At 43.2% G+C, this 14,359-nt stretch overlaps 1 protein-coding gene across 3 annotated transcripts in view; it reads left to right on the forward strand.

Annotated features, from left to right (window-relative positions):
• efemp1 (EGF containing fibulin extracellular matrix protein 1) overlaps positions 1-14,359 on the forward strand; it is a 51,884-nt gene that overhangs the window by 1,595 nt on the left and 35,930 nt on the right. For all 3 annotated transcript variants that reach the window (XM_061789605.1, XM_061789607.1, XM_061789608.1), the window contains exons 2-3: positions 1,353-1,444; positions 13,955-14,107. In XM_061789605.1, coding sequence (XP_061645589.1) covers positions 14,074-14,107 — 34 coding nt within the window. In that variant the 5' untranslated portion in view covers positions 1,353-1,444; positions 13,955-14,073. The remainder of the gene's footprint in view (positions 1-1,352; positions 1,445-13,954; positions 14,108-14,359) is intronic.

The following is a 14,359-nucleotide window of genomic DNA, read 5'->3' on the forward strand; positions in this document are numbered from 1 at the left end:
TAACCCCCGGAGGCAGCAGGAGTCAGGGGTCACCAACAAGGCTGTAGCGAAGAAGGTTTGCATCATCAATCAGTTGGACCCGCTGCTCATATCGATGCTCCTTCGCTCATTTGCATAGGTTGCTAGGCACTAAAGGGCTGATATGATGGGACATATGGCCAAAAAAAAGGGCTGGGCTGTTTGGACCAACTTGGATGATAGTTGTTTTTTTTTCTTCCTTTGGCGTCAAGATGATCCTGAAGTGCAAATATGGTACCCAACATGGAGGTTGGAGTTTGTTTTTGCAGATCCTACAAGCCACACCTTTTGCAGCGCCATGCGGCATGGAGAAGGAACCCCGAAAAAACGCCAGCTACATCATCACTTTTGCCATCATTTCTTAGCGAAACTATTAGTCATTTTCATTTGGCTTTAGGTAGGAGCGATTTTGGCCTTTTTCTGGAACAATTTGATCCATTTGAGGCGCCCACGTTCATATTAAATTCATGCAAATGCGCAACCGTCGCTGCAACGCTTTCTCGAACCAGAGAGAGAGAGAGAGATGGGATACTGTAGCTAGGCTATTGAGTTGGCCCGGCAGCAATATTCACACAGACTCATATTAGTCATATAGAAAAAAAACATCAAGGTAAGAACAAATACATACTGTACAAAGAGCAGCATTCCGGACGAATATACTGTAGACCGGCCGGTGTGTCTAAAGTCGAGCCTGGGGGGCATTTGCACTTTTTTGTTTTTTTTCCCCTCCCCTCTCATTGGCCCGCCACATATTCTAATAATACAATTCAATTAGCACAGCTTGCAGCAAAAGGTTACAAGGTCAGTGTTGAAAAATAGCATTGTTTTTAAAAAAAAATAAGATGAATTTTACGTTATGATACATCGCACTTTGTTTTAATTAGATTTCTTAAAGTTCAAACTTTTTTCTTTTGTTCTTTTTGTGACCGATAACTGATAATTGGGCCCGCCATCTTCCTCCAATATTCCTGCCCCCCAGTTGGAAAACTTGCCATCCTTGATCTAGATTGATACTCGAGACGTTACTACAGATAAGCGTATCTCATCTCACGTTCCGAAATGGCGCTACGGTTCTGTTTCCGCATCTCCGGAGGTCCGCCCCCACTTGGACGACATTAACTGCGTGTCAGCATTACGCTGGGCCGCTTGTGCCGAGGTGGCCTAAAGCCAGACTGTGGAGCTGTGTCCTGGAATTTGATGACAGGAAACAAAACTATCGACGGTATCGGTGGGGCACCAAATGCGTCAAATGATCCATGTTATCAACACGCAATGATGTTTCCTCGATATTATCCGGATGTTTGTTTGAATGCCTTTTCTTTGTGATTCAACAGTGTGTGTGTCCCATGAACGGCAAGGAGCCCAGATGGAAGGGCGCAAGGTTGAGGTCGCGCCCCACAACCCGAGCGAGCGTCATCATTAAAAGGTACCTTTCATCAGCCGACGTAGACCACGTGCTATCCAATGGCCGCTATCCACATATGCATTCAAGTAAGTGTGGGCTTCGACGTTTGTTGCTCAGTCAGCTCTCGCACAGACAAAGACCATCAATCCAAAAAAATAATAATATCAAAAAAATAGCACATTGCGCACATAGTCCTTTTTGGAGATGGATTTAAACCAAGCTTAACCTGCAAGCATGCATTTTTATGATTTCATGTCAGTGTTCATCTCAACCCGGCATTGTAAATCTTAGTTGTGTTGACCTACAGCGCGCTGAATTGCTTTTAGTGTTTCCTGTATCAGTGCTCGGTGAATTCATGGGAAAATAAAAATGCATCAAATAATGCACTTGCCTCTGCTTTGATCGAGCCATTGGGTGTCATTAAATAACAAATGATGAAGAAAAAGAGCTACGTAATAATGTCAATGTGAAGAGTTGCTCGGACCGCCTTAAACAAATGCGCACTTCAGTTGTCGGTGTAAAATCTTGGAATGCTCAACGGAATGATTCAAAGGGTCGTACAGAAGTTTTCATTTCAAAAAAAATGAAAATGTATGCTTTAGAAAGTTGACTGGTTGTTTACATTTTGAGTTGTTTTGGTTTTCTAAGTTAAGGCCATCTACGATTGTTTGAGTTCAAGATACAAACAATATTCTTCTTACTGCTCCTTTCCAATCATAAAAAGCGATGATTCAAAATCATATTGTATTATACACTCTACTTATGTGAAAGGAACAAAATAGAAAAATTAAACTAAAAATGATGACCGTTTCTTCTACATGATATATTTTTAAAATTCAAATGTTGGGTATACAGCCCATGTGTAATGCAGGGGGAGCTTTTTCCAATCAGGAGCCATTTTAGTTTTTACTCATACTACAAAATTAATGAAAAACTACGATGGGAGTAATATTTGTGGTTTGAACGATGGTTTCATTTGGTTTTGGAGTGGCGTCGCAGGCCAGAGTCAATGCTTTCGTGGGGCCGTACGAGGCCCACGGGCTGCATGTTCACCACCTCTTGCGTAATGAGCTCTTTTTACTCACTTTATGGAAATTATGCAAAATCTAGTTTCACTTAACCTCATTAGGATCGCGGGTGAGAGACGGAGCCGACCCGAGCTGACTTCGGACGAAAGGCGTCGTGCGCCCCGGACAGGTCGCCGGCCAATCGCAGGGCACATGTAGACAAAGAAAGCATCCGCACTCACATTGACACCAGGCCGACAGTTCAGTGTCTTCAATACATGTTTTTGGAATGCGGTCGTAAGGAGAAATGATAACATCAATACATTAGTGTATGCTGTGGGTAAAGCCCATCTGGTTTCGAGAGGTGCACGTCAAGACCTTGGATAACGAAAAGCTGGAGCGTTCGCCTCACGCAAAGCCGCAGGTGCGGACGAGGAGAGGGCGTGTGACAAACGGCAGGTGCACGCACCTGATATTGCGATAACGAGTCCACGATCCTTCACATGCTCAAGGTCTTCCCGGTGAGTTTGATCAGCTGAGAGGTGCCAGTGTTCCAGTTAAAATCACTTCAGTGATATCGAGGAGACTCGGATAAGCTGAGTTGAATAATTTTGCAAGCAGGTTGTTAAGAATACTTCTCGAGGCTTCTCTTCTCTTTAAGTATTTTCCCGAAAGCTGGACTGTGCTCTATCTGACGTCCATTGTTTACTTTGTTTTATTTGATCTGGTCATCAGACTCATCTCAGAAACCTCGGCTCATTTTCAACACTTAGCGGTCTTGTCTGATTTTTGTCATCCTCTGATTTGTATTTAAACACAAACATTATTTAGTATTAAGCAAGTCACAAATGGTCGCTTGGTCAGTTTCCTATTTTTTCACACATGGATAGAATTGGTCAGTGCTCACGTTGATCTGGCTCAACCCTAGTTTCATGTGAACAACTGGTTTTGGAGACGTGAGGATTCTGCCCGATGGCAGCGGAGCGCAACACTTGCACAGTCGTGCAAGAATGTACAGCACAGGACTCAATTTACGATTGCAGACATCTTCCATCAACGCGTGTGGGGTGGGAAATGCACAAAATGACTTTTAGGGAGGGTTGCAAAGAGATGGAACATTTACAGTCAATTTGTATCGTTTACAATACATTTCCACGGGAGGTTAAACTGTGGATTTTATTTGGAGACTTTCAATTGGAATGAACTGGGAATTGAGGCTAATTTAGTAGAAAGGTACCATATAGAAGCACAGCCATTTTATCATTTTATTATTAGTTTTATTGTTTCATTGCGCAAAAGCATGAATGATGAGTTACGTACACTCATCCCTTGACCCAATGCATTAAAAAATGAACACCCCCAATCCAAAAAATACCGCCAAAGTCCCATTCAAAATGTTATTTCCCGGTTTGTTCCCGTTACAAATTCCTCTTCATTCCCATGGAAAGTCTCCAACTTGAAAAATTCCCATGATTTTGAAACCCTTCCTTTGTATGTTAATTGATTTGAATGCTCATTTTCAATAGAGTTGTAGCAAAAGTGAACTCACGGTCCTCTAATGGCGCCCGGGTGTAGTAATGTTGACAAATGCTCTTTGTAAAGGTCACGCGTTAACTGCTTGTACCCAATAAAACACCCATTGAGTGACCCTGTGAAACGGCACTAATTTAATGTTGGACTTTTTACCAACAGACTGCGTGCCGTTCGGGAGTTCTAGATGAAAAAACAAAATGTTCATGGTGGCCGCCGTCTGCCCTCGGATGATTCCGATTAGGCTGCGGTCAACCACGTGCTCCGAGGCTTCGGTGCAGAAGCGGCAGATCAGAATTGTTTGAGGGGAAAACCGGGTTCCCAAACGGACTTATTTGGTTTGATTGTCATGTAATTGGGGTCGCAAAATCACCAGATGTTTTGAAGCTGGAAAGTTGCCATGGGAATTAAAGGAGATGTTTGCAATTTAAAACAAATATATGACTTGACAGTAGTGCATAACAAATATTGCAAACTTTCTCTTTAACAGTAATTTATTGGAATAAACCATCCATCCATCCATCCGTTTTCTGAGCCGCTTCTCCTCACTAGGAGGCGGGGTACACCCTGAACCGGTCGCCAGCCAATCGCGGGGCACATACAAACTAACAACATTCACACCTACGGGCAATTTAGACTTGTCAATCAACCTACCAAGCATGTTTTTTGGGATGTGGGAGGAAAGCGGAGTGCCCGGAGAAAAGCCACGCAGGCACGGGGGAACATGCAAACGCCACACAGGCGGGGCCGGGGATTGAACGCCGCACCTCAGAACTGTGAGGCAGACGCTCTAACCAGACGGTCACCGTGCCGCCGGAATAAACCAGAAATTTACCAAATTGAAGATTGGCTCTGAACAGGGAACTTTAATATAGTTGGATGAAATATATTTTAAGCATAATCCTGTCTAAAACAAGCAGATTTCATGGAGTTGAAAACGAAGATGCTTATGATTATTGCCTGAAAGGCTTTGGCAAAAATGCTAGTTTATTTTTTATTTTTAAATGGGACTTGAGAGCGCCTCTTTTCCATTCATATTTTGAAACAACAAAGAAAGAACAAGATCCCGATACAAGATACAAGCGGCCGAAATGAGTTTCCTCCGCAGGGTGTCCGGGCTCTCCCTTAGAGATGGGGCGAGAAGCTCGGTCAGCCGGGAGGATCTTAGAGTAGAGCCGCTGCCCCTCCGCATCGAGAGGAGCCAGATGAGGTGGCTCGGGCATCTGATTTGGACGGTGTTCCGGGCACGTCCCACCGAGAGGAGACACGCTGGAGAGACTACATCCTTCGGCTGGCCTGGGAACGCCTCGGGATCCCCCGGGAAGAGCTGGATGAAGTGGCTGGGGAGAGCTAAAGCTACTGCCCCCGCGACCTGACCTCGGATAAGCGGTGGAAAATAGATGTATGTATGGATGGATGGATTTTGAAACATTTATTTTTAGAGGAGGTGGGGGGGGGGGCATTTTTATTCATTTTTGAAGAGGTTGGGTCAGGTGTGTCCGAGTAATATTTAACCCAACATTCATGTTTTTTGTTCTTCAATGAAAAGAAAATCGATTGTTCAATGCAATCTCTAAAACTGATCAAGTTCTACTTACAAATTAATCCGTTGAAATGTTTTAATAGTTTTTTCGTGACAGCTGACATTGATTCAGTACTTTGTCATGATGCGATAACAATGATGCAATTAAGTCTTTCAAAGCAATTTTTCACGACTGATGAGTGAACTATGTAGTTCACTATCTAAAACCCCCCGCATAGTGATTTAGTGAGTTAGGGAAATGAGGGAATGTTTCTTGAACGCAGTTACGTTCGGAATCATTCGCTCATTTCCCTACTGTGCAACAGTGATAAAGGATAGGTCACCATAGAAATGAGCATGGGGCCTTTTTTCCAACACAATACGTTCAGGGGTCTGAATCGGCCGCCCGCTTCATTTGCATGAGCCATAAATTCACATTTTAAAAGGCAGAAAATTGCTCCGTGTGGCTTGTGTGACATTTATAATTGTAGCCATCCACAAGGGCAATAGAAGATTGCGCAGTAAAGGCGGGGGGGGGATTATGGTCCCAGTTACAAGATGGGATGTAAATATGGAAAGGACAGCGTGTAGTGCGATGTGCACACCCAATCACCGTTCCGTCTCGTTGAGGCTCCGTGATGTGACGAAGTAAATCTAAAACGCCTCACAGCCCAAGTCAAATGCCAGGTATTCGTCAGTCACAAAAATAAGGGCACGATACATTTTTTTCAAAACATTAATGTGACCTCTAGACTGCGCAACTGAATTGAAAGATATGGGAGGTAAAAAAGAAAAACAACTGCTTGCAAGAGTGCGCACACCCTCTTATGCTGTGGCTGTGATCTGAAAGAACCAATCACATTTCAACAAACGTAAAGGGGGAGTCAACAAACACCTGCCACCGTTTAAAGTGCCTCTGATTAACCCCAAAGGAAGTTCAGATGTTCTAGTAGGCTTTTCCTGTCATGTTTGCTGACTTTGCTTTAGATGATCAAACTCATGTTGAATGGGAATCAGCATACACCTGCCACCATTTAAAGTGCCTCTGACGAACCCTGAATGTTTAGCTATTCTAGTAGGCCTTTGCTGACATCAAAAAAAAACAAAAATCCCCCAATTGAGTTGTACAGGTTAAGGCGCGCATTAACATAGAAACTTTTGATATGATTTACAGTATCTTGGTGTAATTTTATGTCACAGACTTTTTAAATCCACTGTAGTCGTCTTCTCCCAAATGTTGTACGTGTCTGCTAATACTGCAGCCATTTCGGTTGAGTTGGGACTCCCTAGCTAGCCGCTGTATATGCCCCGTGATGCACTGCACCGACAGAGAAAAAGCAACATCGCAAGACGTACGGACATAAAGTGCTTTGTTTTGTGAAACACACCCAGCTAAAACCTTCAAATTGATTTATTACGGAAGGTCATTTGTGGGGATACCTTGAGGGCGCTAAATACGGGGTCGCCTATACTCACTCCACATTCCAACAGCACTAAAAGAACGGCCGACTCACCGGGCACGATTGGGCACGATATATAGCGGCTTGGGAGTGATTCCCGACACAGCCCGTCACGAGTGGAGCGAACAACAATGAGGACGACACGGACTGATTTTTGGTTGTCACCTACAGTACCCGTGTGAACAGTGTCGCGTGAATTCCATGACCCCGTGCGCACTCTCCTCTGCCACACCCCCTCTACCCTGCTCCCCCCCCCCCCTCTCCCTTTCTCCATTCATTCTTTTTCCTTGCCTCTCCTTTTACTCCTGCGGCAGGACTCCAAACGGAAAATCCAGGAGCGATACGAATGTCACATCAGTTCACGAACATGCCGATTATTTGTAGCCAGTACACCGCGAGGAAGTAAAATAGCGAGCCGTCATTATGGGGGTGCCCGTGGATAGTTTGACATTGACTAGCTGAAGCACCGGTGTCAAACTTGTTTTTATCTCGTAGTTATGGTTTCCCGCTGAGGAAACTCACATAACTATAATATAGCCACCTCATCATATTACGTATACACGATAACATAAAAGCTCTGAAGTGCTTTCCATCTGAATTGCACCCCTCCTGCGTTTCATTGTTGTTACACAGTATATGTTTATAACAAATGCAATTTAAAAAGAGCGGAAAAAAGTAACAAGCAAATGTTTAATCATACAACTATTCAATTTGTTAAGACGGGACTTGGTGAAAGAAAATGTTTGTAATATCTGTTAAAAGTGAACATTGCAATTTTATCAGAAAATATGTACAAAAATTGTGATTTTTCTTCACTTTCTACTGCTATTACATGCCCCCCCCCCCCCCCCCGCAAATAAATCCCTTCATAACAATAGTATTGATATTTGCTTGTCACTATTTTCCATCACTTAAAGTTCTTTTGTTAAAAATATGCACCTCGGGGAAAAAACACCGGACGTTGTTTTGGTATTTTCCCTGTTTCCTTTTAAGCAAATGGGCAAATTTATATCAGGGATTCTCAGTGCGGTGTCCTCCCTCTAGTGGTATGCAAAAGAATCACTGCCCAAGTATATCCCTCCATCCATCCATTTTCTGTAATGCTTATCCTCCACTCGGGTCGCGGGCGTGCTGGAGCCTATCCCAGCTATCTTCGGGCGAGAGGTGAGGTACACCCCGAACTGGTCGCCGCAGGGCATACCTAAGTACAGTTCAGTTGTATTTAACTTTTAAGCTCAATAAATAAACATTTAATCTTTCAGGTCTGTTTGTTTTGGAAACGTCTTTAGGTGCCATTGTTATTCATTAGCTTACAATGCATTTGAATTGAATCACTGAAGTACTTTATTGTTCAAGCAGTGTTAATGTTCAATGGTTTTGAATAAAACGCACAATTAAAAAAAGCACAAATCGCCGAAAATAATACTTTTGCAGTGGTCTCTTTTTTCCAAAGATGTACACGATGATGAAATGCAGTTGCTATTGTGTACACTTATAATAACACAGTGAGGCACATGATACATAATATAATTTTCAGGGTCGTAACGGCCCTACGAGGGAAGCCATAACTACAACGTGGTTATGGCCACGACGAAAATGAGTTTGACACCCCCGGTCGAAATAATGCTCACACGAGCTCTGATGTGCTTTCCATCTGAATCTCACCCCTCAAGTCCAAAACTGGAGCGTCAACAAACAGTACAATATGGCGCCGCAGCAGGAGGCCCCTTCCAGACCTGTTTCATAATTTGGGCTGGTCCCTCCATTGTATCGGCCGTTCTTTGATAAATTTACTTCCAGCTGATGCAATGCGTCAGTCTTTTTGTTCGGGCCCAAGACAATTGCTTGTGCAGCAGAGGTCCTTGGTGCCTTAATGAAGTGCTAAAGTGCACACATTGCCTAAAGGGCACCGGGGTCGTTTTATTGCTCTTAACGTCGGCTGACAGCTAACGGAATGGGAACTCGCTTTTGAATAGAGCCAGAGACGAAAGTTCATAGGATGATATCATTACGGCATTGTTTGAGCCCCCGCACACGCTGAGGTCAGCAAAGCGTAAAGGAACTCGGTCAAGACTGAATCCCAAATATCCGTTGATGAGTCGCAGTGAGAGACCAACTGAAGGAGACAATAGATGTGAGTGGCTTGGCCGTAACGAATTACAGAAACTCAAGAGAACGTACTTGGATGAACCCGAGGTCCTACGATGGCTATTTGTCCGCTCTGCTTCCTTGAAGAACAAATAAAAAGGTCGAGGTTAATGCAAATCCTTAGCCTTATAGTATACATTGTTATTTGAAAAAACACAGCAAATTCAAAAATTCAAGAAAAATCCTCATTTTCGGCGAGCACATTGGGATTTTGTATTGATATCGTTTGCCTCACAGCGTCATTGCAATGTCATTTTTAATTTACTGTGACAATATCAATCAAAATACCAATGTGCTTGCTACAAATGGTGTTGCTTGATTTCCCCAAAAAATTCAAACATGATTTTCCATTTAGGGGATTACAGTAACACCCAACCAACCAAATTGCCATTGTTTTCCCATGTAAAAGCAGATGTTTGCAAATGTTTTATTTTGATTCAACACAAAAGATCGTCTGCCTTCATGAAGGACAACAGAAATCAGGAAATATTCACCGTTGAGAGCCAAAAATCAGACGGTTTGGACAATTTGAAGTTCAACAGTGTCTCAAAGCGATGAATCGACTATCAAAATAGTTGATGAATTTGATAATCGATTGGTTCTCGATGAATGATTAATTATTGCACCTCTTAACACTGCCACTATCGTCACCAACACGACTACCTCTACTACTACGATTACTACCACTACCACTACCTCCACTACCAGAGGTGGGTAGAGTAGTCAAATATTATACTCATGTAAAAGTACTGTTACTTTAGAATAATATGACTCAAGTAAAAGTAAAAAGTCGTCATCCAAATATTTACTTGAGTCACAGTAAGAAAGTACTCAACGAAAAAACTACTCAATGAGTAACTTGAGATTTTTTCCCCATTTTTATTTTATTTTTTCTCCACACACCTGCCACGATTCCAATTTTTGACTGCCCAAAAAACAACACACACGTTGGGCCCTACTGAAACATTATTTGCTTTATTCGCTTAAATAACTTCAAGAAGAGAAGCTGTTTGCTGAACAGACTTATTGATTGTGTGTTGGTGTGCGACACCATAGGGATAGTGCTAATTTAGCCATATCCACTCCCAAAACAACAACAGAAACATTTGCAACTTACCGCAAGGTGTTTTCTCAAGTTAGAAGTGGGCTGAAATATCCAAGTTTGGGCAGTCACAATTTAAAAGCTTCATGGTAAAGCTGTTGTTTTTGGGAGTCTGTAAAATAAACACAGTCCCGTGGCTGTTTCTCCCCCAAGCCCCCCCCCCCCCCCCCCCCCAAAATGAGTCATTTTGATTGGCTCACGAAGGCTATGTGCGTGGTCATGTGACTGCCTTGTGTCTTCTGATTGGTGAAAAATTTGTCATTTGGATTGGCTCGTGAAGATTACGTGCGTGGTCATCTGATTGGTGTATTGGAGTCAAATGACATTAGTGATCCCGTTTGATTGGCGCAACGGGCGCCCTATACCGAAGTCGAAGATGGAGTCTAAAAATAGATGCGCGCGCACACCCAAGAATGGATAAATAAAAGTAGCGAATGGCATGTCGATCATTGTAACGGAGTAAAAGTATTGATCCTTCTTCACATAAATACGCAAGTAAAAGTAAAAAGTACAGTGCATTTAAAGTACTTTGACAAGTACAGTTTATGGAAAATGTTACTTGAGTAAATGTAAAAGACTGAGAAAGTTGAGGACTGCTCATCAAACATCCCACAGGTGAACAGGCTCATTGGGAACAGGTGGGTGCCAGGATTGCTTCCCTGAATTGCTCAGTCATTCACAAGCAAAGATGGGGCGAGGTTCACCTCTTTGTGAACAAGCGCGTGAGAAAATAGTCAAAACAGTTTGAGGACAATGTTCCTCAACGTACAATTGCAAGGAATTTAGGGATTTCATCATCTAGGGTCCATAATATCATCAAAAGGTTCAGAGAATCTGGAGAAATCACTGCATGTAAGCGGCAAAGTCAGAAACCAACATTGAATGCCCGTGACCTTTGATCTCTCAGGCGGCACTGCATCAAAAACCGACATCAATGTGTAAAGGATATCACCGCATGGGCTCAGGAACACTTCAGAAAACCAATGTCAGTAAATACAGTTGAGCGCTACGTCCGTAAGTGCAACTTGAAACTCTACTATGCAAAGCAAAAGCCATTTAGCAACAACACCCAGAAACGCCGCCGGCTTCTCTGGGCCCGAGCTCATCTAAGATGGACTCATGCAAAGTGGAAAAGTGTTCTGTGGTCCGACGAGTCCACATTTCAAATTGTTTTTGGAAATTGTGGACGTTGTCTCCTCCGGGCCAAAGAGGAAAAGAACCATCCGGACTGTTACGGACGCAAAGTTCAAAAGCCAGCATCTGTGATGGTATGGGGCTGTGTTAGTGCCAATGGCATGGGTAACTTACACATCTGTGAAGGCACCATTACTGCTGAAAGGTACATACAGATTTTGGAGAAACATGCTGCCATCCAAGCAATGTCTTTTTCATGGAAGCCCCTGCTTATTTCAGCAAGACAATGCCAAACCACATTCTGCACGTGTTACAACAGCGTGGCTTCGTAGTAAAAGACTGCGGGTACTAGACTGGCCTGCCTGAAGTCCAGACCTGTCTCCCATTGAAAATGTGCGGCGCATTATGAAGCGTAATATACGACAACCGAGACCCCGGACTGTTGAACAGCTGAAGCTGTACATCGAGCAAGAATGGGAAAGAATTCCACCTACAAAGCTTCAACAATTAGCGTCCTCAGTTCCCAAACGTTTATTGAATGTTGATCAAAGAAAAGGTGATGTAACACGGTGGTCAACATGACCCTGTCCCAGCTTTTTTGGAACGCGTTGCAGCCATAAAATTCCAAGTTAATGATTATTTGCTAAAAACAATCAAGTTTATCTGTTTGAACATTAAATACCTTGTCTTTGTAGTGTCTTCAATTAAATATAGGTCAAACATGATTAGCAAATCTTTGTATTCTGTTTTTATTCATGTTTAACACAACATCCCAACTTCATTGGAAGTGGTGTTGTAAATGTAGCGTGTTACTACTCACCTCTGACCACGACTACTACTAGTAACTAGGGTTGGGAACCATAAACCGATGCGACCGGAGAGCCATTCGGAAAGGCAAGAGATACGATTGTATCGGTAGCATACCCATTACCGATACAAAATGTGACATGGGTTGGAGGGCTGCCGACCGGATATCGCGAGGCTAGGAATTGGTTGCCTGAGGCGTTACAGTTTTCATCTCACAAGCGTGAGAATTCTCGCACTGTGCTCCGCCGCAGTGCGCGTGCGTACAGTTAAGTTTATAACCAAAAACAACAGTAGCAGTGGGCAGTAGCGACACTCCTAGTTTAACTGCATTTCTCCGTAGCATCACTATTTCAACATCAAATAGATTTTCAGTAGTGAAGCTACTTTCGTGGTCACAGTGATAGCAAAGTAGCGTTACAACAGTCTATTTTTTAAAAAAAAATTTACAGTGCCATAAAGCAACAATGCTCAGGGATAAGTGGTCTTTTACATGTTTGAAAATAGGGTTAGACAAATGTCATTTGATCGAATTGGGTTAAGTCAAGGTTCTTTATGACTGTCTACAACAAATGCTAACTATCGCATTGTTTCTCCATCAAATCGTATGGCTCCCGAATGGTATCGGTCCCATACTGAACCGAATAGTATTGAATCATTCCAGCCTTAAACATATTGTTTTGGGAACTAATGGCAACCCGTGTATCGAATCGACCTCATTCCAGAGATTCCCAACCCGAGTTCGACGACTCCCACCACGACCACCACTGCTGCTCCTACTGCGACGACTGCCACCACCACTTCTACTACTTACTTCCTACCACTACAACTACTGTACTACCACCACTATTACTCCTGTGCTAGACTGTTTGAGACTTCTTTTTTTTTTTTAGGGGGGGGTCGTGTGGGGGGGTGGTGAAGATTTTGGGACAGATGGCATTTAGCTCTAGCTGTGCCGAGCTCAGTGGGACCCGAAGCTTAAGAGGTTAGGCTTGTCAAAACCACTCTGTTCATTTAGCGCCTAACAAAGTCGGGACTGTCAGCCTGTTCCGTTTAATAAACTTAAGATTTTCCTTTTGTCAACGTCCGAGCAACATTTTTTCGCAACCCGGTGACCCCAGCGATATCCTCAAATGCACTGCGACTTGGCGGGAAGGAAGGATTCAAAATGTGCAGCAGGTTGTTTGCAAGTCCTTAAAAAGTCCAAAATGAAGACCTTAATTGTGCTTGAAATGACAGTTAATCCTTACATCTGCAGTTCAAAGGTCTTAAAAATACCACAGACACAAAGGTTTCTTGTATTTCCTTAGTGAACAATTACTAATTGGTCTGAAGTCACTTTTATTGAACTGCATATACAAAATATCCCAAACTTTCTGCAACTACTGAGATCTGCTATGCTTGAGCCAACTCCGAGTGCTCATATTTAATGAATGATAAATTCGCCTTAAAAGGGGACTTCCTTAAATCTGCAGTTACCATACAACACTTTTGTAACTTTAGAGACACACATTTTGGGATAATCAATACATTTGAAAAAAAAACCCAACATATATCACGATACCCTAAGCATCTGTGGCTTGTATCGGCAGCCTTTAACGAGTACATGACACCTTACAACAAGGCAGTATCGCCCATCCCTAATGATTGGGCAATTTGAAGACCACCACAAGAGGGAGACATACAGCATCATCCTTATTTTTTTCAGTTCTGTACAGTAGTGTCCGTTCAGTACATGAGCACAAGAATCGCCTGCCTTGCTCTCCTGTAGTGGAGCGCAAATGTTAAATGTTCATCTCATCCTCTTTTCTCAATTTGTTTCAGTGTTTGCGGCAGGGTCAAAGGTTAAAGGCAGGCAAGTGGTGACCTCGCAGAAGAAGGCCACAGTGACATCTGACCCTTAACCGGGTGTGCTGCTCAACCCCGGAGGATACAACTCAACAATGGCCAGGCACGTGCCTTGGCCTGGTCACCATGGTAACAAAGGACCTTTTGCCACGAGGGAGGCCGTATGGTGGGTGGGGGGTATCGGTCATAGCCGTCTCTTTATTGTGATCGGTGTTAACCATCTGCTGCCAATTGACTTGGATACGTAGGAAAACATCCTCGCCACCATTGAAGGGGCCGACTGCGTAATCTCTGCAGGCAACTGTGAAGGTGCTTTTTATTCTCACAATCACCTGGAGAGATTCTGCAGTTTGTCTCACAATGTGATCTTATCGTCGGCAG

Source organism: Phyllopteryx taeniolatus, chromosome 11 (genome assembly GCF_024500385.1).
Source record: "Phyllopteryx taeniolatus isolate TA_2022b chromosome 11, UOR_Ptae_1.2, whole genome shotgun sequence".
Classification (NCBI taxonomy): Eukaryota; Metazoa; Chordata; class Actinopteri; order Syngnathiformes; family Syngnathidae; genus Phyllopteryx; species Phyllopteryx taeniolatus.